General features: G+C 54.6%; 4 protein-coding genes across 4 annotated transcripts; 2 read left to right on the top strand and 2 right to left on the bottom strand.

Moving 5' to 3' along the window:
• COCSUDRAFT_48104 (hypothetical protein) lies at window positions 1-5,524 on the top strand. Its single transcript, XM_005645909.1, has 9 exons — window positions 1-294; window positions 678-761; window positions 915-1,136; window positions 1,595-1,733; window positions 2,228-2,354; window positions 2,848-2,996; window positions 3,446-3,716; window positions 4,233-4,387; window positions 4,758-5,524. The coding sequence occupies exons 2-9, from the start codon at window positions 684-686 to the stop codon at window positions 4,832-4,834; spliced, it is 1,218 nt and encodes a 405-aa protein (XP_005645966.1). The 5' UTR covers window positions 1-294; window positions 678-683; the 3' UTR covers window positions 4,835-5,524.
• Window positions 5,525-5,631: 107 nt separating this feature from the next.
• Window positions 5,632-12,482, bottom strand: COCSUDRAFT_48103 (hypothetical protein; the record flags this gene model as incomplete). Its single annotated transcript, XM_005645908.1, has 19 exons — window positions 5,632-5,654; window positions 5,814-5,916; window positions 6,038-6,145; window positions 6,372-6,484; window positions 6,767-6,903; window positions 7,335-7,432; window positions 7,692-7,865; window positions 8,163-8,357; window positions 8,825-8,994; window positions 9,220-9,301; window positions 9,483-9,656; window positions 9,929-10,042; window positions 10,328-10,532; window positions 10,732-10,904; window positions 11,048-11,128; window positions 11,285-11,338; window positions 11,471-11,626; window positions 11,759-11,916; window positions 12,377-12,482. 19 exons carry the CDS (start codon window positions 12,480-12,482, stop codon window positions 5,632-5,634), a joined length of 2,424 nt encoding a protein of 807 aa, XP_005645965.1.
• Window positions 12,483-13,481: 999 nt separating this feature from the next.
• COCSUDRAFT_56639 (hypothetical protein) lies at window positions 13,482-20,887 on the top strand (the record flags this gene model as incomplete). The annotated part of the gene is made up of 15 exons (XM_005645907.1): window positions 13,482-13,950; window positions 14,215-14,456; window positions 14,576-14,588; window positions 14,723-14,907; window positions 15,298-15,459; window positions 15,783-15,944; window positions 16,275-16,515; window positions 16,843-16,964; window positions 17,369-17,476; window positions 17,956-18,255; window positions 18,495-18,738; window positions 19,185-19,553; window positions 19,912-20,027; window positions 20,343-20,476; window positions 20,680-20,887. The coding sequence occupies 15 exons, from the start codon at window positions 13,482-13,484 to the stop codon at window positions 20,885-20,887; spliced, it is 3,075 nt and encodes a 1,024-aa protein (XP_005645964.1).
• A 2,028-nt stretch (window positions 20,888-22,915) lies between these two features.
• COCSUDRAFT_17475 (putative mitochondrial carrier protein) lies at window positions 22,916-26,191 on the bottom strand (the record flags this gene model as incomplete). Its single annotated transcript, XM_005645906.1, has 8 exons — window positions 22,916-22,991; window positions 23,278-23,402; window positions 23,856-23,968; window positions 24,800-25,066; window positions 25,411-25,603; window positions 25,712-25,801; window positions 25,950-26,030; window positions 26,135-26,191. The coding sequence occupies 8 exons, from the start codon at window positions 26,189-26,191 to the stop codon at window positions 22,916-22,918; spliced, it is 1,002 nt and encodes a 333-aa protein (XP_005645963.1).
• Between the last annotated feature and the right edge of the window lie 197 nt (window positions 26,192-26,388).

Below are 26,388 nucleotides of genomic sequence, written 5' to 3'. Positions count from 1 at the left end.
GGCACACAAGGTCAAAGGTTTACAAAGCACAAGGCTGAACAGCTGAAAGCCTCAAGAGGTTGCTTAAGGGTGCACTCCATTCCGCAAAGAAAAGGGCAGGAGGGCTCAAGACAGAGGCCCTCGACCGCCTTCTCGCATAAGGCCCTCGCTCCACATATAGTATACGCTGCTAAAGAAAGCGGGACATTTCTACGGTGAACAGCAGCAGCTGCTTAAGACTGGATAGCAAGGGACCGGCATACTGCCGTGGCTGGTCTGCTGACGAGCGTCGGAGGGCGCTCAGGGCACGGGCAGGTGCGGCAACGGCATAATAACTCGTAAAGGACCTCCGTGGAGACAATACGGTTTAAGGTTCTCTCGCGTTTGTAGCTCGACGTGTTATGACTGGTCTCTCGCCCAACCTGAGGCATTTCCTGCCTAGTCCAACCCTCCTCCAATCATGGTCATTAAAGTTCGTATCTTGAAGCTATAAGCAATCACAACGGGTTGTACGAGAAAGTTACAACCTCTGGCATGCACCCTGTGTGAAGGGTCTCACCTTGGGCAGCAGAAGCTTTGGGAAATGCCTGATAATACTTTGTTCAGCAGCACGAGCAGGAGAGTCTGTAATGTTCCCAAGCAAATTATGACCTGCTCAACAGTTTCTTAGTGAAACATAACAATGGGTTGGTGCGCAGGTTGGCATGGCCCGCAGCATAGCAGTCCTATTTGTAGCATCAGCCCTACTCACACTATGCCAGGCCTTGCATCCAGACTTAGCGGTACGGCCCAAGCTGACACGTTCACCTCCCCCCTAACGTGCTGTATTGAGAAGTTTAGGAAGAAAGAACGCCTTTACAATTGTGGCAGAAGCAAACATCTGGACATGACTTGCCATCTTGGAAGTTTTAACTCTTCCTCTGCTGCTGCTGCAGGCATCAGCCAGTGAGGGGCCATCAGAGAGGAGACGGCGGTTGAAGGTGGAAGCAATTCTGCCAACAGATCCAGGGGAGGACGGCATTGCAATTGGGCTGGATGGCCAGATATACTCTGACACAGCCATCACCGCAGCCTATGCCGCAGTCGGGCAGCTGGGCCCAATCAGCCCCAAAGTGGCCATCTGCCATTTCCCTCCCCAAGAGCGCGCCCAATTCCAGGTGTGCTGCAGTTCAAGCGCGCATCGAGAGCTTTGCACTTTACTCTCAAGGCATGCCAAGCTTGACATGTTTGCATTCAGCCCAAACCTTTGCATGTGCCTGCAACAGTTTGTCCAGGCCGGTGCCAGGGACTGTGCCAAGTTTACTTGGTATACCAATTTAGTTGCATTAGTCTTTTAGCTGGATAATGTGTTTCTCGAGGCTTCAGCGACATGCATCTGCCATTGCCGCCTCATGGACAGGACAGGGGCTGCATATATTGATTGCATGTCAGCAAAATTGTCCTTGAAATTTGTCCTGAAGCAAGTCATAGCTCGAATTGATGCGAGAGGGATGCATAGGTGTCATGCATGGCGCATGCTTACATCCTCTTGCCTCCTGTCTAGGGGAGTACCGACCACTGCTGGCCTTCCTTGAGACAGTGCTAACAACAGGCCTTGTCTGTCTCACCTCAACAGGTGAAGTACCTCCAGGTCATTCCTCTGGTGGCGGCCCAGCTCATAAAGAAGGGTGACTTCCTGGCGCCTTCCTATCCTGACAAGCGCTACGGCTACGGCTGCGTGCTGTACGACCATGTCTGCGACTTCTCCACAGAGGGTGCGCAACATCCCCCCCCGCTATCAACTATTATCCACCTGTCTCTAGGGTCATCAGACGGATCAATATTTAATTAATAGAGGCATTATTGCATTAGTGTAGTACACACTGGGGCCATGCATGCCGCTGTTGGCCAGCCTCTGACACTCACTGCAGATTGTGTCATCAGCCGGATGGCCTGATATATGGATAAATTTTGGCTGCCTGAGTGAGAAATCGCTGAGGGCGGTGCACCTCATGCACCTGTGTGTTGCTAGCATGCTTGGTGCAGATTTGCCATGCGCCGAGCATGCTACGCAGCAGGAGATGCAGTGGACCTGAGTGCATGCCAATGGCTCTAGTCTGCAAGACACATGCTATGCATGCTGTAGAAGGGCAATTTCCATACTGACCGAGACTGCTGTAATAGGGTGCCCCATCTAGAAGGTCATCTGGGTACTAATGACCAGAGAAATTCACAAATCTGTGTGTTCTGAGGGGTGGCTGTGGTGCAGAGCCGTGCAACCTGGGGGGCACGTGCCAGACAAACAACACCTGCTTCTGCGACAACAGCTTCAAGACTTGCCAGCCGCGCGATAAGACCAACGGCTGTGAGACCAACATCGGCAGCGACGTCAACAAGTGCGCCCGCAGCCCCCCTGCATGCTCACAGAAACGCTTGCTTAAATAGGGGACACAAGACTCGTCAATCAGAAAAAATGAATATCACATTTTAGAGACCTTTCGGGAGCCACCCGAGGCTCATTGGTCTTGTAGGCAGTCTGTCACTGCCCATCTTCATATCACATGCTTCTCATGTGTCTGCATTCCGTCAAAAAATTGGCAAGTCTAATACTGTTCTGGACCATAAATGCATGCAGACAAGGTGGTGCAGTGTCAATGCTGCACTCCTTTGGCATGGGCCAATTTTGGGTGCTGTTCTTTGTTGCACTTGCAAAATGAGCAGAGATCCTCATCAGATAAGGAAGTGATTGCCGCCACTTCCAGACGCAAGGCCATTGGAACACTAGCGGCTCTCGTGCAGGCCGGCCGGTGTGCTGGAAGCAGTCGTGCTGAGTCACTGGCTGCCTACGCAGTGGTCTGTGACTCATCCTTGCATGTGTGGAAACTGCAGCTGCGGCGACTGCGGCGTGACGTGCGGGGCGGGGCAGACGTGCTGCAATGGCCTGTGCGCGGATCTGACCAACGACCCGGCCAACTGCGGCGCGTGCGGCTTCAAATGCGCGACCATCCCCGGCGTGCAAACCGCCACCTGCCAGAACAGTGCGATCCGCCCTCAATGGCTCTTTGAATTAACTTTCCTGGTCCGCCGTGTGAATCAAGCTTGCAAGGCCACCATCCCGCGTGGGCCATTGCATGAGAAGTGTGAGTACAGCAGCTTTGGCACCCAGAGCAGACACCCCTGCCAAGCCGACCATGCGGATGCGCGCATGGCAGGTGGTTGGGAGATATGGTGGATACCGAGCCGAGCAGCCAAAAGTACTTTGCCAGTACTTCTCACCAGCATGCATGAGGGAAGAAGCGCAGGGATCTCAATGCCCCGCCCAATCAATGCCCCACTCCAAGAGAAGAGAGGAGGATTTTTTTCATTCTCCTCGCGAAGCCCATGTGCACACCTAGCTCTGCCCCACCCGCACTCAACTCCAGGGGAGAGAGAGAGAGTGAGAGCAAAATGTAGGCTGAGGGAATCTCTGTGTGCTTCCCACTCGCAGGCGTGTGCACGGTGACGTGCACGAAGCCCAACCCGCCCGTGCAGGCGTGCGCGACCAACTCGGGCCCCTTCTGCGCCAACCTGCAGACCGATCCCAACTTCTGCGGCGCCTGCAACACGACGTGCCCATCGGACGCCAATGCGCGCGGCACTCGCTCATGCACGGCCGGGGTCTGCGGCATCACCTGCGACCGCAACTTCCCCGACCAGTGCGGCGACCCCTCCCAGGGCTTCTCCCTCTGCGTCAACACTAAGTCCTCCATCACAAACTGGTAGGCCGCATTCCTGCGCTGTCCTGACTCAGGATTCCTGCTGATGCTGCTTACGACATGGCTTTAGCCTTTTGCTTGACTGCTATGTCTGTTACCTCCAACAGTGGGCTGTCAGTGAGCGGGAGGCAAATTCAAGCCAAGACCCTTGCACTGCGCTGCTCATGACACAGGAGGTTTTGCAATTGAACGCCCTGCTGCTGTAGGCTCGGTGCTTCTGCGATTGTGGTAGGGAGTTGTCCGCCTGGCTATGACTTAGCAGCCAAAATGCAGGCTCTGGGTTCAGACCAGTCCCAAGTGTGACATTTACACAGACGGCCCTGCATGTCAGGGGGTGGTACAACCGATAGAACCGCAGAATTTTCATTCTTTGGTCAAGGATTGAAGGCAGCCATTAACCCAAAGTAGGAGCAAGAAGGAGCAGGACTCATGCTGGATTCTTGCCAGCCCAGGAACAATCAATTGCCAATTCTGCAAGTCTGAGCTTCCAGGTCTCTGACGGCTCATTGGCGCGTGCAGCGGCAGTTGCGGCAACGTGTGCCCGACGGACCCATCGGCCATCACCATCTGCAATATCGGCACCTGCATCTTCTCCTGCACCGGCGGCACAACGCAGTGCGGCACCATCGCATCGCCCTTCTGCGTCGACACCACCAACGACAACCTCAACTGCGGTAAACCACCCACGCGCTCCAATTTTATTCTGCCACGATTTTGTTTTCAAAAAAATTTATGCCACCAAGTTTGCACAGCCTCCGCCCCTATGAGGCCTGCCCCCCCTTGCCCACGCTGCGCAAGCGCAACTTCCCGCATGCGTTCCTGGTGGCCTAAAACGTCGCAAGTTGATGCTTACACCTTATCTAGCAGGAGGAAGGCATGCATGTCTGCTGATCCGGCAGATAAATATGCAGCTGTGCACCTGGCACATGAGCTTATCTTGTGTAATAAGGTTTTCTTACCTGCCTTGAGCTTCGGAGTTTTTAATGTGTTGGGGAACAGCTCAGACAAGGGATGCATTACTGAAATGCGGCTGCATGGGTGCAGGGTCCTGCGGGTTTGTGTGCCAGAACGGCTTCTCCTGCGTTTCCAGCGTCTGCTCTAACACCAACTTCGGCAAGTGAGTGCCAGACATGCATGCGCTGGGAAGCCCCTTCTTGGATATGTCCAAGGAACTGGAGTTCGGACTGCATCGGCGCTGCCGAGGCGCGCATGCGCATGCTTGGCCGGGAGCCTGTTCTGGCAGGAAGCGTGTTGCAGTAGCGCGGCGTACTTCTGCCAAGAAGGGTGCACGATGAATGTGGCTCATGAAAATACCTGAGGCTATAGAGCGCCTGCCATCCTGTCTTTGGGCATGTGCAAGCTTTGCATGCAAGGACATTGGAGGGGCGAGACTGATACAGGATGACTCCTGTCTTGCATGCATGCTGCCACAGATAGGGTGGAAAGAAAATAAGAGCCCATTCTTCTGGATGTCCGAGTCAGCAGATCAAGTGAGATCTTTGGGAACAGTGCTGATGGGCAATGTTGGGCGTCAAATTTGCACAAAGAAAGCTTATGTGGAAAATAAAATTTTTACCTGTGCAATTTGATGGTATCACGGCAGTGCCCTCACACACTGATGCAGCATGCAGAAAGGACATGTTGCGGGAAGTCATAAATTTACCATTAACAGGTGGTGTCAGCAGGAGACGCATGCACTGTACTCGACCTAATACTGGCTTATTAGTACTGTCTGGCATTAGGATAAAATAAACAGCAAATCCAGAAAGAGGATGTAAACACGAATTCAATTGTAAGAATGCCCACCAGACCAATGACGACCTCAACCAGAGCTTACAAAGCAGTTGACTATCCACTACCGTGTTACCTTGGCAGGCCTTTTATGCAAGTGGTTATGAAGAGGCCATAAAAAAAGTCCTCACTCCGCAGCCAAGGCAGAACCTGCGCAGTAGCAACAAATTGCAAGCGCTTATTTGCAATCCAGAGTCTGTTTACATTTCAGATTGACATGTTCAAATAGCTGCAAAGCACAATTTGGAAAAGAGCTTGAGAAATTCCAGTGCTCAACATGCTTGTATGATATTTGAGCTGCAAACTCACCGTTCTGCATGAGCCTGTCCACAGCAGCCAGCAGCTCTGCTGCATCTATCTGTGGCACACCATTCTCACTGTTGCCCTGTGAATCAGACGCAACCCCAGCCTCCTGCAAGCACACCAAGAGCCCCTTATTGCTCTGCCAAGCATCCTCGTGCAGTTACTGGGTCCCTTTTGCTCCAGATTCCCTCCCACACGCGTTGGAAAACATGGATACTTTGTGCACGTACCGGGTGGGTATTTCTGAGGGTGTATGCCGGGTTGGGTGGCGGCTCGGCGGCAAAAATGGCGTTCAGGCGCGCAGCCAGGTCAGCGCTGCTGGAGGATGACTCATCGGCCTGTGAAGAAACTCACTTTGAGATGCTCCATGTCACAACCACCCAATCAAAGACAGCCCCGCTACCACCATGATATGGGTCCGGTGTTAAGGTTAAGACCATAAAGATCCGACTCCAGAGGAGCAAGAACAGATGAAGAATTCTGGTAAGGAATTGCTTGGGGTGACGATGTGCTTGCATCACGTGCTCAAGTGACTTTATGATGTTGGCTTGAAGGCAGACGGACCTTGTGGCGGCCTGTGGCATCGAAGGAGATTGCCTGGAAAGGCTTTCGCAGCTCCTCAGACAGGTGCTCCGCCAGATTAGTGCCTCGGAGGCACGGTGAGAGCTCCAAGAAAGCTGCACCAGCGCCAAGACCCCATCCGTTGGTTTCACCCGTCAGATAAGACCGAGCCAAGCATATTTTCAACTTTGCTCCTTCAAATTCCATGGAAAGGATGGTAGCAACGAGCGGTCATCTGGTGCCTTTTGAGACTAGAGGACTACAAAAGAACTGTGAGGCTTTGCCAGTATGCAATGGCCCAGGTTCCTTGGCTGTATCCATCTGAGGTTCAGCAGGTTACAATGTTGGGCAAAGCCACAAGAAGAATTCAGCATGTCTCTGATAAGAAGGGGCCTCACATGCTGCTTTCTCCGCAAGGTCGCTGCTGGGCAGCTCCTTTGGTCGCAGGGATGCCAGCACTGAGGTAGCCCTTTCATCGTCCACCGGAGTGTAGCCCGCGCGCGTGTCCTCAGCATGCAGTCCCGCTTTTGTCAGCCTGCACGCCGCAATTGCCTTGTCATCATCACTTCACCCATGCGGAATCTTTGCACCATCAGAAAGTGGAAACCAGTGGGCTTTATGCGTATGGCCTCGGTACAATCACTGGCGCAGTCCAGCTGGCATGTGAGGTGCCAAGCTGGATAGTCCCAAAAGGGGCACAAACGCTGGCATTATAATTAAGCAAATCGGTGCATCGTTGGGCTGTCCATCCCCATGTCAGTACTGCTTCTTCCTACGTGTTGCGCCTTGCGTCCCTCCTCATGCTGACAACGGCGCCTCCCATGCACGATGAAAAATGGCAAAAGCACACGATTGCAAATTGAAGGAGGAATCGATTGTCATGGGTGTGTGCGGGGTGCGCACTGCAGGTGGGGGCAGTCGGACGCGACGAGCGGGAGCAGAAGGGCGGCCATTTTGGGTGCGCACATGGCAGCAGCCAGTCGCGCCACCAGCGCGTTGTGCAGAAACAGCAGCGTCAGCCGCCGCGCCGGTGTCACAGCCGCCAGGTGCCCTGATCCACCCTCCTGCGAGCATTGCCAGCTCATACCAGCCGCAGATGCCATGCACAAGCCACTGTTCTGTTTGAAAGAGTAATCTGCACCAATAACACCAGAGCTCTGGCGTCCTCTCTTCATTTGGTCAGGTACATTTGTCTGCACAAACAATGTCTGCCCAATAGGTCTACTGCTACACTCCAAAATGGGTAGGATCGCCACAGCAGCCGCAGGGATGGTGTAGCAGCAGACAACTCCGGCGCAGCTCATACTCTTGGGAAGCATGGACAATAAAAGGCAGGAATGTGGTGAAGCGCCCGCGCGCCTGCAGGGCAGCCGCACGGAGCGACAGCGCCCAGCGCAGCGCGGCGACCACAGCGTCCGGGGACGCCAGCCGCACAAGAGATGCCAGCAAGGCGTCCAGCGAGGCAAACACCGCCGGCGTGTTGTCGTCCGCAGCCACCTGCAAATGATGTCACATTACTGTATCTTGCATTGATACCTTTATGAGCCCCACCGTGTTTGCAGATATTTGGCAGATATTTTGTGTTGTGCTCCTTTACTACCTCTGCGTTCCTCACATTCCAAAGACGGCCAATGGCGCCGTGGTTCTTGAGTACCAATTTCAACTCTTCAACGTGGCAACTGCCACTGCTCTTCGTATACTGCTCTTCACAAGTATATCTACAAATTTGTCAGCCAGGCTGCCAAGAAGTCTCTTTATCTTGAGGCAGCACAGAGGGATAGGCGAGTGACTCACCTCGGCCCAAGCAGCGCTCCACAGCAGCAGCTGGTGCCCGTCTCGGAGGTGTCCCTCCACCAGCGCCGCGGCCGCCGCCCCGAGCGCGTGCACCTTCAGCCGCCGCGCCACCGGCCGGCCCCGCCCCGCCATCGCCGCCGCCACAAGTTGCGCCAGCAGCTTGGGGAAGATCGGCCCCACCACTGCGCCGCCTTTCTGCAAGACGTGAGGACCAGACGTTGGGACCTCGAATTCCACGACCAAATGTGCAGACACTCATTTTTTATGCAACAGTCCAGCGGAGGACAACATTCACTGGCAAACTCTGAGACAGGTGGCAAGTCTGGTTGCCACATGCGCATAGTGCGGAGAAGACATGGACTCCCAGTTTGAAAATGTACTGCTGCTATTGGGGAGCAATGTCGCTGGTACAATTATTAGCGAGCAGAGATGCAAGTTCTTCGCCTGAGCACTGCTCAGTGAGCAGCCCTGAGTAATTGACATCTTCCTCTGTCACTGCCTTGCAGACCCCGGTTCATATGTCTGGGCAAGCTCTCAAGGCTGCTCACGAGCCTCGCCCCAACATCTCAACCAGAGTGTCCACGACGGAGACAAGGGGAGAGTGATGGGTCACAGGAGCTCATGAAGGGGTACACTCTGAAGTGTGTTTATTGACCAGGTACCTGTGAGACGCCTCGGACGGCAGCCATGAAGCAGTCAGTAGCCTGTTCGGCGGCGGCTTGGTCGGCCAAGTAGCGCGCAGAGATGCCCCCAACGGACTCCAGCACGTGCGTGCTGTCCCCCACCGCAGCTGCCAGCTCGTGCACCAAGCCCAGGCACTCGCCAGACACGCCTGCAGCATGACACGAACCATCATTCTTTACCTAAAATCACGTAGGAACATTTGTCAAGGGAACTTTTCTGGAAGACTTGGGAGAAACAGCGGCTTGCTCGTGTGGAATGCACCCTAGTACAGCCTCATGACAGGACCAAACTTGAAGCAATGGTAGATATCAGTTCCTGCCACAAAATTCACAAGAAGTGCTCTTTTGAGCATGTCCATGCAAGATTCTCCTACCTGAAGCAGGAGGCTGAGCTGCATCTGGCACGTATGGGAAGACATCTGTGCTCTCAACAGGGGACATCACACCTGGCAGTTCCTGCGCAGATATAATCAGCACACGTCAGCAGCAATCGCCATGGCGATCCAGATGAATTCTGGGCCGAAGGAGGCAATAAACAAATGGCCCACATATGGAGCATTAGCTTTTGTGGCACTGCCTGCTGCAACTTGACACTTCACTCAAGGAAATACACAGTAAGGGTCTTCAGGGTGCACACCTTCAGGCATGCGATGAGGGCCGGGATGGCGAAAAAGCTCTGGAGGCTGGCAGCCTGGGCTCTGGCGCGCTGCAGCAGAGCCGCTTCTGCCGCCGCACTCGGCCGCGGCTCTGCATGCAGATGCTGCAGTACCGCGCTGAACAGCAGAAAGTCCTGACCCTCCTTGTGGCAGACCTGCCAAGCACCCAAGAGCAGTGAAAACGTCTCACTTGAAATTTTTGCTTTTCATACCAACCTTCCACCTGTCGCCATCCCTGTTCTTCCAAGGCCAGAAGAGGACCCTTTCATGTTGAGGGGCGGCTGATGAGAGGAATTGAATTTGCAGCGATCATGAATGTCGATGAGCAGGCCACTCAACCACCATGCACAGCTGATTGAATGTGATGGGCATGTGTGCAATCCAGAACTGTGCTTCAACCAACGCACATCCGTGCGGCTTTGCACACCTCTTCTAGGAGACCCATGATGGCGGCAGCGAACCGCGCGTCCTTGCTCCAGAGCTGTTCCTCATCCAAATAGCGCAGCACGAAAGCTATTATGCGCCGCCCCTCAACAGCGTCCTGTGCAGGCACACACACTCAGCACCCTCTCCCACAGCGCCGTCAAGCCCCCATAGCAAGTGCATGTATTCCTCTGGATGCCAAGGTCTCCGCTGATGTCTGGATGGGGCACCCTAGTACATAACATGGAAAGCAGGGATGCTTGAAAACAGTCCTGGCTTGGTCTGTGGGGCACTCACTTGAACCAGCCACAGGATACCCACATAACAGCGGCACATACAATATGGCAAGCCCACCAAACGCATGCTATTGTCTGTACAGAGATGCATGGGCGACCGCACACACCTGGCACAAGATGAAGAGCTCCCGCACGTACTGAATGGCTGCATCCACGCCCGGGGCATGTTCAGCCGCGGGCCGAGGCGCCGTCTGCGCGGCTTCAAGGCCGCCATTTTCAAGGGACTCTTCGAGGGGCGAGTTGGCCTCCAGAAACTCCAGCACTCTTCGCACAGGCTGCTCCAGCGCTGCAGAGGAGGAGGCCGTTCGCGAGCTGCATAATGCACCATTAAGCTCTTTATTCATGATCTGGTCCACAAGCCCAGCTTCTCAGGCAAAGATGTGGCCCAAGGCCCTATCACTCAAAGGCAGCCGCAGTGCATTGAGTGATGGGCTTAAATAGGGTGTATTTCTAAATGCAGAGGAAGCGTCCTATTGTGCAGATGTGTGAGATAGCTGGCTTGGGAGCGCACCTGAACAGGATGTACTCTCGGAGGGCGCCTAATGAGGCGACAGTCAGGTCGGCAGAACTCTGTGCGCTGAACTCCTGACCTCTCAGGCTCACGAGGTGTTCTGAGGCCCCAGGAAGGCCCTCACAGAGCAACGGCACAAAAATCTGCAGATGCTGAGAGTAATCCAGACCAGCCTGCACACACGATTTCAGCATCGCAAGCAAGCTTGTCCCAACAGGATGCTGGCAACAAGGAGTTGAGCCTGGAAAAAGGTGCGGAGTCATGAGGGGCATAATCCTTGCGTTTGAAAAGCTTGCCTAAGTGATGGGCAGCGCACCTGGACATGCACAAATGCTGCCAGCAACCGAGCTCCAAGAATCCTGATCTCCAGGAACTGGCTCTGAAGGAGCGTGCCCACCTGTATGTGCCAGCTTGCCATTAGTCAGCAGGCAAAGGATTCCATGTATCCTGAGAGTATCCATTCTGGAGGTGGGCACTGTCAGGCATTGCTAGATTGGATTCTGCACGGAGATTGAGCGAGCGTGGTGAGGGAAATCGAGGATGTGGCACATACCACACTGGAGGTTGCTGTTGCAGGATCGCTAGACAGACTGTCCTTCCCTTTGCCCTGTGACCAAGCCTTTTTTACGTTAAGACACCCACACGGTTTGCATGGGCAGCCAAACACAAATATGCTTGCTGATGCTTCTGATACGTGTCTGATGGCAGGTGTTCATTTTAAAACTGACATGGGGCATACCACGTGCTGCAGCACCACCTCCCTGGCAAGGAGGCTGGAACTGCCTGAAGGCAGGTGCTGAAGGAGGTAGATATAGGCATTGACTGCTATTTGCACGTTGCCGTGCCTCTGAGATCGCATGTCCTGATAGATCTTGCGAGCAAGTCGTCTGGACACCTGGAAGTGTCAGCCTGGTGCTTTCCCCAATACCAATGTCTGGAAACGGTTCATTATAAGGGCAAAACCCCTCGGTTAACATACTGTACACTTTCATCAGGTGCCGAACATGCATCTCAATCGATGTGTCACCTTCTCTCCACGGTGGGGATTCTTCTCCACATACTCATAGAGTTTCTTGTACTTCCTTTCTGTGGCAGGATCGATGCGGTCTGCGAAAGCAGGAGGCTTTCGAGGGAAGATGTCCGGCACAAGGAGGTTGTAGCGTTTCACAGGAAATTTGCTGCTGGCTGCGATGCCAAAACAATTACAGTTGCAGTCCATCTCCAAGGTTCCTGATGGAAGGAATATGAGTCTCTGGACAAACTGTCAACACTAAGGAATCAGGCAATAGCGTCAAGCTCAATCATATGGAAGCAACATAATCGGCATTATCTTGGAGCATTCAACACGTCAGATATGCTACATAGAGCCCATCAACCTATTGATGATCCTCATGGTACAAAGTTCTGCCTGATCCCAATCAAGGACACAAGCGCAGGACACACAGAGATATCGAATGTAGCCTCAACGTGAAAATTTTCCTCACAGTGCTTGCAACTACGGTCGATTGCTGTGTATTATACGATTCCTCCAGCGATTCTTGGCTTTGCAGGAACGCCCCAGCGCGCACGACACAAGTGACGTCTTGTCTGGTGATGACTTGTGATATGATCCGTGCTGGCAATCCAGCCCAGAGAGCGTTGTCACCTCCAATCCAGGCGAGCTCCAGACATGCCAGCATACTTGGGACCGCGGGCTCTGCGATCCTCGAGCCGGTGCTGGCAGACACAGCGGCAGCACGGGCAAGTGGCATCCGGCGGTTCTGTGGAGTCTGTGCCAGTACCCAGCAGGGTTTGATGCCAAAAGGGGAGCGTTTGAGCGCCTTTAGCGCGTTAGACTAGCTTGGGAGGCCCCGACAACCTGCACTGAGCGCAAGGTCTCGGGCGAAGGTGAGCGACAGCTTGCCAAAGGCTGCCCTAGCGCCTGGTAGTGTCCGTGAGAAACGTGCAGCAGGGATTTTTCATTGCAGTGCCCTGGCGGCCGCACAACACAGCGATGGAAAACCTGTATTCCTTTGAGATTTCTTTTATGCGCAATCATGCATGCTGTCACTTGGTTTCACGCCTGGCGGGCGAGCCTCGGATAGATATTGCGATTAGATGGGTACAGTAGAAGGCGGGCAACACTGCGAAGGTTTCACGCGTGACTGGCCATATTCATGTTTGCTCAGCTTTCATATAAACAAATCAGTTGTTTCGGGCCCAAGAAACTGCTTAAGAGCTGACTCGTTTGGGACCTGCGCGTTTAATTTGGGAGAGCTAAAAGAACCTTTCTGCCTTTGATTGGCACCTTTCATCCCCGAATTGTGTCTGCAAAATCTTGCTGTCGAGAAGTTCTGCTGATCGATCCATGCGAACAGCAAATTTTGATGGGCCGCTGCACAAACGCTTTGGAGCCATGGGGATCACAAAGGCTTGTGGGGCAGTGTCTGCATCCAGATTTTTTCGTTGTCTTATCCACAGCCCAATTAACATTCGATTTCCAGATTTTGCGGTCAAAAAAAGCAGATTCGTGTGGCGGAGTTGTTCGCTGTGTTGCAGTATCGTTAGTAGGATCCTGTCTAAGGCCTTCTGCAGCGCTGGCCTCCATGACCTGGCATGACCTGACTGCATTGTGCTCATGCAGGCTGTAAGATGCTCAGGCGTTGAAAACAGCGTACCAGCAAAACAAGGACAACAGTGACAGAGCAGAGAGGAGTGGGGCATCAGCAGCAGCCCTTGAGCCTGGGCCTCTGCGGCGCGTAGGAGCTCCCATGTATGGGGCCTCCTACCCGATGCAACTTACTGTGCAGGATGCATCGGTCTCACCCCACCAGCAGCAGCAACAGCAGCAGCAGCAGGAGCAAGCGCAGAAGAGTGGGCAAGCGGGTTGCTGGCAGGCACAGCCCTCCTGCCCGCTGTCCCCTTTCGATCTCATGCTGAGGAATGACACCAGCGGCGGCATGCGCTCAGGGGCTTCGCCGTTCGATTTCCCCATGGCCTTTTCGGCCGCGCCCCCAGCGATGCCCCCATCGATGCCCTCCTTTGGCCACGGGGGAATGATGGGGCCGGGCCCCATGATGAGCATCGGCCGGTCGCCCTTTGACATCCCTAACGGCCGCGTGCAGCAGCTGTTGGCCAATTCCAACATCAATAGCTCCCTCGGCCGGCCCCCGCCCTCCCCCTTCGACCTCCCCCCTAGCGGCCGCGGCCCGGGCAGATCCCCCTTCGACATGGCTCTAGGTATGAAAACTCCTTGTCAATAAAATTGCAGTATGTACTGATGCCACTGTCCATAGGCTGAGTTGCTGATGTTGCCTCCAAAACAAGCGGGATTTTCCTGCCCCGCCCCCTCTCTCCCAGTATCTGCTTTGGCGCCCTTCTTTATGTTGATACAAGGATTCCAAGATCTGGATGGCTTGAGAGGCTATCCTGCACCATCTGGGAATCTCTGAGTCTTTGGCAGCGGGGCCTGGTTTTAAAGGGGATGTTGGTCTGTTTCTGCAGCGCAAAAGGCATCGCAGACGACGACGTCGAGCGGCAGCGGCGGCCGGGGGGGCCTGCCGTTTCCGGACGCGCGGTCGATGGAGCGCAGCTTGGGCAGCGAGGGCAGCCCGGGCACGAGCCTGGCGCCGGACGGCGGCGACGACCTGATTGGCGTATCGCAGCCCAACCCCGAGAAGCACCAGCAGCTCTTCGTGCGCTACAGCGGCCTCAGCGAAGGCAAGGCGCCAGCCCCAGTGCCGGATGTGTCCAAAGCTCTGCTTGACCTTCAAAGGCTCCAGACCAACAGCTTGGTATCCCCATGAAACAGCAGATGGTGAAGCCACCCTGGCCGGTGTAAAGCCAGAGCATATTATCTTGACAGGGGGAAAAATTTGGTCAGAAGCGCCACAATGCCCTGTCTCTGCCCCCGTGCCCTTGCCGTGCACCCCGTCAGCACTGCAGCTGTGCCTCCTCGCATAAAGAGTCTGTTAGTAAGCTGACTCAAGCGGAGCCTTTGCAATGCGCGCAGCCCACGCGATGCCGGAGTGGCGGGGGAAGGACAGCTTCGCGGCGGAGGCGGCGTCGTTCGGGGAGATTGACCTGCGCGCGCGCGCCGAGAACATGCCGGTAGCGCTGTCCATGCGCGTCGTGGCCGCGCCGGCCTCTTTCGCGCTGCCCATGGTGCAGCGCAAGGTCTTCAAGCCCCCCTTTACGGTGCGCGACTTAATTCCCCCCCTATCTTAGGCCTACATTGAGCGGTGCAGGGTTGCGAGCATGACGGCTTGCGGCCCATATGAGCAGACAGCATGTTACGCAGTTGCTGCCCCAGCTTGTGCCCCTGAAATGTCGACTGTCAGCGTTTGTGCCTTTAAAGCCGTCATTAAGACAGGTTTGAGTGGAATTTATTGATAAAAATAGGATATCTGTGCATCTGGTACTAAGCTAGCAGCAGAGCACAGAAGAATCTTGGGAATAATTACCATAGAATGCACTGATCCCAGCAAGAATCTGGCAGCTGGGTATGTCAACCCTGAGCCCTGCATGCATGCTTGCTGGTGGGAGCTGCTGTGTACATTGGGACTTGATTACTTTGTGCATTTGCAGATACGGGTGGAGGTGCAGTACCGGCAGCCGCTGAGCCTGCCGGTCACGGTGGAGGTGCATGCAATTAATGATGCGGCGCACAGCAAGGTGGCCACCTGGCTGCCCGAGGCCGATAAGATGCAGGCTGAGCTGGAGGGCAACCGCATCTCCCGTACCCTCAACGTGCGCTGCTATGTACCCCGCCTCTCTGTTTGTTTGGAGCTGTCTTCTTACCATGCATTGTTGGGGGGCATTCTGACTGGCAGCAACAGGGATTTTAGGGAGTAAAAAGTGGCTGATGCCCAGTGCTCAAAACATCGCCAGCTCTGAATGGCGCAAGGCAGTTGGATCGTGACTTTGCCATGGCAACCTCCTGCCTTTCTTTTTGGGCTTTGGGCGTGATGCTGCCTGGCACCGTGGCGCTCATTTTGTTTGTCAGGGCAACTGACGCTAATGCCAGTCAATGTTGATTAATTCTGACCGTAGGAGGGAACGCGCGTGCGCAGGTGTCGGGCGGCGCGGCGTATGGTAACGGGCTGGGCCTGGATCTGGGCGGCAAGCAGACGGGGGAGCACCTGCACCTGGAGGACTTCAAGTTCACCGACCTCAAGTGGGCCAAGTCCTCGCGCATGTCCAAGCGCTGGCTCGTCTTCTCCCTCCGCGTCAAGGTGCCCACCCCCTGCTCCCACTTCCTTGTTGTGGCGCATCTTGGCTAATTACAGTCACAATCTCACCAACTTGACTGGGACAGAAGTCAAAAGTGCCAAATTGCTAGTCTTCTTGCATCACCTTCAAAAAGCGCCAGTGCGGACTCTCCTCCCTGCCTGACCTCCACCAATGCCTCTCATTCAAAAGTCAAAATAGACTCCCTGCATCCACTCTGCCTTGGAAACAGGACCGCAGCTGACTGATCCAATTGGCTTGATTGAAGTTGTCGACAAAGATCACTCAATCCACCTGTGCTGACGTGCTGACATGTTTATGATGTCCCTGTTCAGGACGACGTGGTGTACTTGCTGTACCAGCTTCCAACGGTGGTCATCTCGCGGCGCACAGACCAGTACAGCAAGGCGCACGAGATCCTCACCGGCGTGTCGGCCAACGCGGCCAAGCGGCCGCGCACGGCGCCGGCGTTCCCTCCGCACGCCGCCTCCGTGCCGCCGCCGGTCTCCGGCGAGATGTCGCTCGACCGGCCGTCGCGCCTCGCGCATGCGTCATCCGCCCCCGAAGGCGCGCGGCGTTGCTTGCCCTGTCATTTCTAATGCAGAAACAAACTAAGATGCGTTCAAATCGAAAATGCAAGCTTTCCTCTCGCCCCATTCCTGCTCCTCGAATAAGCACAGGAGGCTTTTGATGTCGAGCATGCCAGGGGACAGCGAGGATGTTCCGCGAGGGTCACCTCTCTGCTGCAATCGACGCTGTCAGACAGAAGGTTCCTTGTTATGGCTGTGGGAAAGTGCTGGATGAAGATTTGACAAACTCTGCAATTTGTCCTGGAAGGGAGCCACCCAGCTTGGTCTGTCTGAGAATTTCAGTGCTGATTCTTGCTGTTGGGCATGCATGCAGGCGCTCTGATGGACGCGGCTGCTGGGCCGCCTGTGGTGGACGCCCCCTACATCCGCCACTGGATACACTACCGCTACCAGGCCTGCGGCTTCCAGCGATACCTGTCTGACTCGGACATGAAGGTGCGGTACTCACCGTTTGGTCATGGCTGGTGTGAGACATGGGCGTTTGTCATGGCCTGCATGCAACCCTCAAGCAATCTTAATAAGACGTCCAGAGAGAGAGAAGGGGAAAGAAAGAGAGGGGGAGTGTGGTAAGCATGGTTGAAGCAGAGCGATAGATAGACTGGCTTTGTTTCTCTCTGTTGTCGCACAAAAGGCAGCTGATTGACTCGTTTTGGCTGTTTCTGTGGTGGTCAATGTGGGGCCAGCAGCCCACCACATTCATGCCTGGGAGGGACCTCTGGGTAGCGCATGCTGCTGAGCAGCTGCCCAGATATCATTTGTGGAAGTACGCTCAAGCAGATGGCACAAATCCGGAAAAGCAGCTGTTTGAGAGGTTTGATAGAGTTCGAATGTGCATGCAGGCGTTGCTGCAGCAGGCGGGGACGCACTCCGGCGGCAGTCAAGTGGATCCGCTGTGCTGGGAGAACTTCAGGACCTGGTTCTCACGCGGCCTCAAGACTCTGCACCAGGTGCGCATAATTTCTTATCTGAGCTTGCCTACAATCCTGGGCATTCTATGGTCCTGCAATGAGATACGGCGCATGCAAATCTGCTTGACAACGCTTCTTCACCTCTATTCAGTAATGGCATGCATCTGCCCGCCATATTCGGAACATCATAAGCTTGGGGCAGCCAGCAGGCTTGTCGGGTGGTGGACATGCCTCTTGTGTGCACAACTTGGGCGAGATGCTTGCATAAAGAATAGGCAAGTCAGTCGCATAAAAAGTCTGCTGGCTGGCTGGCCAAGGATGTCCTATGACAATCACAAACGTACCCCATGGACTGTTCTCAATTCTCTGGAGGCAAAAGTTTTGTCCGTGGTGCATTCGTGTAGCTCTAGCCTCCCTTACCACTGCTGGTGGCTATGAGTCTCTTTCTCTCAACATGGCTGGCACACTTATTCACAGACTTGGCATAGCAAGACTGAGCGGCTGGTGTGCTGCTGCAGTGCGCGCGGGTGTGGAACATGATGAAGCCGCACGCGATCTGCGGCTTTGCGGTGTCGCGCGCGGCGGCCGAGGCGCTGCTTGCGGAGCAGCCGCTCGGAAGCTTCCTTGTGCGCCTGTGCTCCGAGCCGGGTGCCTTCGCCATCAGCTGCTGCATGGAGGGCCCCGACAGCCGCCCCTACGTGGACCATCTTCTCATCGACGCTGTGGATCTCCAGGGCCGCACCCTGGAGCACTGGGTGCACGCGCACCAGTTTGCCACGCAGCTGCTCGACCCGCTCTCGGACAAAGTGTACCCGAAGGTGTCTTTCTGCTTAGTGCTCTGCCAAAATCCTTGCTTCTTCCTTACATGTATTTATAGCCGGCTCCAGAGCAGCAGCTACACACTTGGGCTTAAAAAACGATTGAGCGGGGGTGTTGAAGGGGGTGGGAGGACGTAGGGTAGGAGATGTACTTTACCTTTGAAAGGAGTCCAACATTGTGCTGGCTGTGTGAAGGTGTGTATGATGCGTTAAGGGGAATGCGGGAATGGTGTGTGCAGGCGGTGATCTTCCAGCCGCAGAATCTGATGGGGGCCGGCAGCATGAGCGTCGGCGCGGCGGCCCCGGCCGGGGGCGCGGTCCCGGCCGTGGCCGCCATGCCGCCACCGCCGGCGCCGCCGCCACAATTGCCGAGCCAGGCAACGCCGTCGAACCTGTCCCTGGACCACCTGCTCATGCTGGCCAACTTGACCAACTCCGCCGCTGACTGGACTACACCTGCTCTCAACTCTGCAGGCATGCCCTGTCACGTCCTGCACCCTGGCCCTATGGACAACCGTGTTTCCTGAAAATACGAACGTAACGTGCCTGAAAGTCTAGAGGCAATAGGGGATCATTGAACAGGCCTGCACCAGCACGAGACAAGGAAGTTGTCAATAGACTGCTCAATTTATGTTGGGCCGATCGCAAGCAATTTCATGAGAACGCCAGCACTGCAATAAGTTCCTTCAGCACCGAGGACCCCCAACTCAGCATGCTCACTGAAACGTTTACTGGAGGCGCTTATTGCGTGTCTTTCGTTATCCTGAAGTTGCATGGAGTTATTTGCGCTAGCTCACACCGGCCTAATCACCCCACAAAAATATAAGAACAAACATCATGCATGATTCAGGATTCAAAGTATCAGGAACCTGTCAAGGCCAAGGAGGCAAACTTTTCACATCCGCTGACCATGGTTCTTCTGCGCACAGGCAACCACATCAGCGTGCCGGACATCCCAGAACGTGAGCTGTCCCTTGACGTCCTGGGAAATCTTGACATGTGCCGGCTGGAGTCTATGGGGGGCCAGCGGCTGGGCTCTGTGGGAAATTCGCCCTCTCTGGGCAGGTTTGGCGGGCAGCGGCTAGAATCCCTGGGCAACCTGGAGTCTCTGGGGAAGTTGGAGAGCTTTGGGCAGCGCCTGGAGTCGTTTGGCCGCGCTGACATGTCATCCAACAGCCTCGACGGCATCAGCCGGCAGCTGCTCGGCTCCCTCGGCAGCCTCCCAGAGAACGATCCCGCCATCAAGGAGATGCTTGCGCAGGCGGCCGCGCAGCCCGAGAGCTCCTCCACAGCGCAAGGTGCGCCTCTCGGGCATTGCCCTTATGCACTGATGCCACAGATGTAGAATCAGACGAAGTCACTAAACTGTATGGACAAATGACTGATAGAAAGGAATTTGGAATCAAATCCAACCCACAATTTCTTTCCTGTGCTTTTCACTGCTCTACCCTGTCCTGCTCTGCCCTTTTTCCTGACCGTGCCTGACGTTGGGCAAGAAGTAATTGTCCACAATTCTTGCTTAGCAAGTGACAACGCGCCCTTCTGAGAGGTCATCTGAGGCATTGGGGTCCAGAGGAACCCAGAGTGTCAGAAGTGCGAGACTCCTGAGTCATTGAGAAGAAGCTTTTTCTGAGGCAGCTGATGTGTGTGGCGCAGGGCAAGCACAGCTGCCAACCAACATGGATCTGCTGAACGTATGGGGCTCCCTGTCGGACATGACCCATCTGCAGCAGCGCACCGGCGACTTTGGTGGCGATGCAGACGCTCTGCAGGTGCGCGCAAGCCCCGTCCGTTTGCGCTCTTCTCCGCTGAGACTCACTGTAATTATCAGCGGCGCCTGCCAAATGTTGCAAGCAGCCTATCGTTGTGAAACAGCCGCCCTGCATGGCAGTATCGTATAGCCAATTTTCGATATGCTCGCCTGTGCATTTTTGTCCCGGGATTGCAAATCTGCCGCTGTTGCAATGTTGGAGAGAGCGTGTTCATATTGTACCTGCTGTGGGATCTGGTTGCCGGGAGTGCTGCTTGGCAGAACAAAGGAAAAGCTGCAAAAAAGGAAAGATGCAGTGCTTGGAATTGAAGCGCAGCTGCTGCGGCAGGTGGGAGGTGAGTATGGCAGGGGCGGCTTTAGCTTTGGCGGCCAGGGCAGCATGCGTCAGGAGGATGCAGAGATGATTGACGCGCAGCAGCCGTCCGGAGACCAATACCAAACAGACCCCAGGTGACACTCTGTACTCTTCCACAGCATTCATCTATCTGCGGTGTCCTCAAAAACTGCATGCTGATCCTGATGCCTGGAAGGACACACAACGGTTCCTCCATTTCCAGAGCATTGTCCATGCTATGCACATTAAGCTGTGTTGTGTGCTTGCCGCATGCCTCTTGTGAATTTGCGCTGATTGTGCGGTGGTGTGTGTGGCGCAGGTTTGGGCTGAAGCAGCCTCAGATGGGGGGAATGAGGAACGGGCGAGCGCAGACACTGCAGCAGCAGCAGCTAGCTTTTGGGGGCGGCCCCGATGCCTTCTGGGACCCAATTTCAGAGCCCCAGGCCTTCCACTTCACGCCTGGGTTCCCTGGCAGTAGCCACAGCCACCAACAGCAGCAGCAGCAGCAGCACAGGCAGGAGCCCTGATCGCCGCACCTGAGCTCCCCGCTCAGCAGCACAGGCACAGACAAAAAGCTGCATTGCAAGCAACGGTGGCTGCGTGCAGTTCTGATGAATGAAAATATGGTGACGAAGGAGTCATGGAGCCTGCAGGCATGACACTGGCGCCGCACGCTGTCCCACGCGGTGTGAGCGGCAGCCTTGTAAAGAATGTAACTAATGCAGCAGACCTCCCACTATCTCGGTTTGCTGCCAGCAAGAGTGGCGTCTTGTCGGGTGTGTGCAAGCGCACTCCGGCCTCCTTGATGGTATTTGACTTCATAGGAGGAAGCACATTTGCCGATAGGTCGTGGATGATACATGACAGCCACGCAGTTGCCTCTGCAGAGGCCTGCCTAGCCTGGCTGGAGGTAGTTTTCTTTGCTTGCTGGCGGGTTTGGCCTGCGCCAACCGCGGCTGTTGGGTTTTCCGGAGATAAGTCAAGAGAGTCTTGGGCCATGCATGCCTGTGCCTGTTTGTGTGTAGAGGTGTATCTACCTGGTGGTGTTTGGGGGCAGCATGTCTTCTCAGTACGCATCAGCCCCTTGTGGAGTGATGAAGCAGGTGTCAGATGATCTGTTACTTGCCTCATATGGACGTCGGGGCGGGGGATCTAACGTTTCCATTCATCTCTTCCAATGCCCCCAGCTGAGGGCTGCCAGCCTGTTCTGGAAGGGCTTGTTGCGAGACTTGCACGGCTTCTTGGAAAAGTCCGGAGATGGAAGGCGCATGAAGAATTGACAGAAGGTGCATGGACTTTTAGGGAGGGGCGTTGTGCGTTGCAAATGCTGTGTTTTGAAAGTTTGTGGGACTGCGCATTGCATCTCGGGGATTTTCCAATCAGTGTGCTGGGTGTGACAAACATTCATTGGCTCTGTATATTGTTTTTGCAATAAGTGTGCGCGAGGTGGCATACAGAGACAACATGTGCACAGGAAGCGCGTTTTGCCGCACGTAAGTTTCCTTTGCTAGATTTGCTCTGTTGAGTGAATTCCATGCCATTTTGGGCACGGAGGGATGATAGCCTCTTTTGGGTCTAAGACGTAACCTGCTTCGGGATCTTATTTCATGTATATTGCTGACGCTGATGTCAGGCAGATGTGCTTGTGGAAATAGATGCAATGCCCTCCACTGTTCTAATAAGGCTGGGTATATTTCAGGCCCGGATCGATGCTGGTCGTGCATGTGTGAATGTGTATCATGCATGTGGTTTCCCTCGAAGTGCGGGTGTCTAATCCTTTATTAGAGCAGCAGCCAGCCTTGCTGGCTGTGTGAGATCGGAGCATCCGCTGAGTTAACCCGAAGCTGTGTCTGTTGGCTTCAGAGCTTTGCAGGTTTGCCAGTAGGGTTCCTTAATCTTCTAGACCAGAACCGCAACACCCCTGCTTTCGCCAGGATCGCATGCGATGCACTGTGCCTGTAAAAAATTTTCTGCGAGTCATGTTTCCTCTACATTCTGCCTGCTCGGGGCAGGTGATGGTATAATACCATTGGTGTTCCTGCCCGTTTCCTCTCTTTCACTCCTCAAATGACTGTGGTGCCCCTTTGACCGAGCCAGGCGTGCCCTTTGCACTCGCCTGCTATGCATGCTGTAATGGTAACCCCTACTCAGAGGTCATTTGGTTACCAAAGGCCAGAGAACTACATGTTACATGTGGCCCTCTCAATGTCATAGCATCCTGTGTAAAAGGCGCTGGTTGTATCAAAATTGTCACCAGTGTCATATTTCCTGTGCTGCATATGTGCAGCACATTTTGTAAAGTTCAGATAGCAGTACCAATTGGGGTTTTGTATATTGCAATGTCAGTGGAAAGCATCCATTGTTTGCACTTGGAAGCGGGGCAATATTCTCTAATGTACCACTGAACCCCACAAGGGCATGCACTCCTCGCAGAACAAATCCAAAGAATTCGAGTGCCCATCTATGATGAGACAACATGTCCAGCAAGGCATTGCAGTTTGCTACGGGTGGTGCCTAGGACAAAGGATGCAATAAAATGAGGTGCCCGCCATGTGTCATCGGTCCACAGGTTCTGGCAGCGCGCAGGTTCGTTTGAGAAATTCGTAGGCCGTCACCATGCATGTCCCCCACCTGTTGCAGCAGGCAAACCACAAGTCAATGCCCTGGCAACGCCTCAGCAATCCCTTGCTCACACGCCCTTGTTCTGCTGAAAGGCGGGTTTAGGCTGGACAGTGGCTGATTGCGTTGCAGCAGGTCTTCAAAAAAGTTCCCAATGCAGCAGCATTGTTACTTCCCTGTAAGGTAGGTTCGTCAGCGAATAGAGAATTCTGCACACATTGAGATACTTCAGTGGAATGAAGGTACATAGACAAGGAGTTGCAAGTGGTGAAGCTGCAAGAGATGGACAGGGGCTCACAGAGCAGTGTTGGCAATGCGCGGTAGCAACCCCCTGGAAAATCCCCTGAGCCCCTCTTCCTTCACAAGCTGCGCTGCAACGCTGCGGAACGTCGCTCTTTCCCGCCCGCTCACACGCTCCGCCACCTGTCATGCCAGGGGCATGTCAGCGCTGCTGCGCCAGCTCAGATCTCCCCAAGCATGTAGCAAAACCCACCAACTTGCAGTACAGCTGCTGCAAGTTGGTGGACTTCATGCGGCGAGAGCAGATCCATATATGCATGCAATGCCAAGAATCCCCACAGGCAGAACTTCCAAAAATACATATTTTGTTGTTTGCATCCAGAGCAAATTCCTTTCTTTGCTCAGGCCGCGCATAATGTGATCTCAGCTGCCATTGGCGCCAATGAGGAGGAGTACTTGGAAGCCTGCTGGGGAAAGATGAATCCTGAAGGGACAAAGACCCTGGTGAAGCCAGCCTGGTGCTGAAGGCTGTTTTGCAGGCTGAGCCAGCATCGAGGCCAGGTAGCAGTATCTAGCCACTTGTGAAGCTTTCAAACACCTCCTACACTCACATACACAAAATGGACAGGCGGCCACCTGCAGGCGGGTCTTCACAACGTCCAGGCCGTTGGTGAGGGTTGCTGAGGAGAGGCCTGCCATCAGCGCGGAAGCTGTCTGCACCGCCATCACCTCACTGGGCCCATGTGGTACTCGCTCTGGGCTGACGCCGCGCCACCTGTCCACCTGTGCGCCACATCAGCAACGCTCAAGATAGACTGCCCAATGACGTAGTACGACAGGACACTACAAGGGACTCGGTGAATTCTATGCGTTGTAGCACTGTCTTGTGGGGTTTTGCTGCATTATTCCCTGTCATTACTAGCCCCGGCCGGTATAAATAACAGAGCACCGTGCCCGTGGCTGATTGGGTCTTGCTTGGATTCAGCGAGTCCGACAAGGGGTAGCATTTTGGCAGCACTCCACTGCAGCTTGTCTGCAGACGCACCTTGCCTCTGGCAGGAAAAGCGTGTAATATATCAACAATAAGGATAGTTGTGGGGTTTGAATGCATGGCAGCCAGAAAGCAAGATCCCAATGGGTGCCCCTCTGTCAGAACCTTGCTCCTGACAACATGTACGGTAGTAGTCATTTTGAACCCGCAATAAAAAATTACTTTTGGCTAAAAAGGGTGGATAATTGAGACCCTATCTCCCAAAGTATAAACCTATCATAATCTTGAGACCAGATTCGGAAAGCTCTCGACAAGCCCAATCCAATGGAGCATGACTTGGGTATATTGTAAGTCAGGAAGACCTGTGAAAGTTGCTATGAAAAGATATCCGCACCGCCCAAGGTGCGGGTTTTAGAATGACTACTACAGTGTATCTGCTCGAGGGCTGAGAGAGGGCTTTGAGCGGTGAAAGAGAGCGCCGCAAGCATCCTACTCACTGGGGATGGATCAGCCAAGGCAGCTGTTGCCACGGACATCAGCGGGGCCTGTGTGCGCGAATTTGCGGAAATGAAAGAGGGTGAGAGTCCACTCCGTGTTAGAGCACTAGCAAAGTGTGGAGAGGGCGGCCTGACCTGGTGCCAGACGAGTTTTTGGAAGGCGCCGTAGGAGCCCCACCAGATGCCCGAGGAGGGCACGAATGTGGCCACGCTCATGCCAAAGCCGCGGTACAGGCCCAACACACCCTCCGTCGCGATGACGTGGCGCGCCATGCGGACCCCGTTCATGCGCGGGGGGGCCCCCACCGCCGCCACCGCTGCGCCCCCCTGCCCGCTGATCGATGCAGTCCCCATGCTGCCTGCAAGCGCCAATGCACCCCTTCATACGCTCGTGCCTGTGCTGATGTGATGAGCGCAGATGGCCTCATTTATTTGGGTGCTGCCCTGGGCTGCTATTCTCAGGGAGGTTTTAGAAGGTCCCACAGCATTGCGCGGTGCACAAAGCGAGCATGATGCTGGAAGAATTACAGGTAAGGCCCTGTCATTTGACACAGCCCCCCAAAAAGGGTTGATGTGTTTTGGGCCTATTTTAAGCTGACGGCTCCATGATCCAAGACGAGCTGCCCCCACTGCTCCAGGGCTGCCATGTTCCTCAGATGTTCTCTTTGGTCCTGCGGATTGATTATTATAGGTCCCAGGCCACTGGCAGGCTCACCTGCCACCATGAGGCGCTGGCTGACCACATCGATGGGCACAATGACTGACTGTGTGACGAGCGAGGCGACAGCCCCGGCGAACAGATTGGAGAGCCCCGCTTGGCCTGCCTCACTGGGAGCTATCCTCGCTGCTGTATCTAGGCTCCAGCTCTTTGTGGCTTCCAGTGTGGTCAGGTACACCTGCTTTCAGGATCCATGCACCTCATGAGTGGCATCTAAATAACACTCTAGCTGAGGTCCATAAGTGTCGGGTGCTGATTGAAGTTTCAGGCGTGAAGGAAAGCTCACCCCTCGAGCAGGAATGACGCCGATGATCACTGTTCCAAAGCCTCTGTACAGTCCACGCACGCCATCGCTGGCTAGAATCTGCCTGGCGACCTGCCCTGCTCCCTGTGGGCAGTGAAGCTTGCTTAACGTTGCTGCAAATTGCACTGCAAATTTGGAGGTAAACTCTGTATGTTATGGAAGCCAATGTAGGGGATTGGGATGAACAGGCAACAAAGATAGGGCTCTGTTTTATGCTTACCTTGAAACCTGCAGGGGCACCTTCAACTGCCATTTGTCTCGTCTTTATGACTGTTAATGGAAAAAGGCATGTTGTCAGGCCCTGCACGTAAGCATGACGCTGTCTTGAAATCTTCCAGACCCTTTAAGCCGAGGCTGTCCCTCTTCATAAACAACCTCAAGGGAAGACGTCCGGGGAGTCCTTACCGAGAATATGCCGGCTCCCATGATCAGAAACTTTCTCTTGTCCAACCTGCAATGCATCGCTTGATCAGAGGCCATCAGTACAGCCAGCATCGAGATGGGTTGGAGATGCACAAAGCTTGATGTTAACGTTGCAGACATACCTCGACCAATCCACCTCCTCTGGCGTCTTTCCATCCATTTTAGTCATATTTGGCCACTTTTTAAACAAGAATTCACGGCTGAAACACCCGCTTTGCGTCCCAGCTGCGCATCGA

The sequence above is a fragment of the Coccomyxa subellipsoidea genome, assembly GCF_000258705.1.
Source record: "Coccomyxa subellipsoidea C-169, whole genome shotgun sequence".
NCBI lineage: Eukaryota > Viridiplantae > Chlorophyta > Trebouxiophyceae > Coccomyxaceae > Coccomyxa > Coccomyxa subellipsoidea.
Note: the sequence above shows the minus strand (reverse complement) of the source record. Positions and strands in the feature narration are given on the sequence as shown.

Bases quoted from the DNA above. Each gene is read 5' to 3' on its own strand.
- COCSUDRAFT_48104 (XM_005645909.1), top strand. From the start codon at position 684: ATGGCCCGCAGCATAGCAGTCCTATTTGTAGCATCAGCCCTACTCACA. The intron at 762-914 runs GTACGGCCCAAG...CTGCTGCTGCAG, and splicing joins CCTTGCATCCAGACTTAGCG to GCATCAGCCAGTGAGGGGCC. The intron at 2,355-2,847 runs GTGCGCCCGCAG...TGGAAACTGCAG, and splicing joins ATCGGCAGCGACGTCAACAA to CTGCGGCGACTGCGGCGTGA.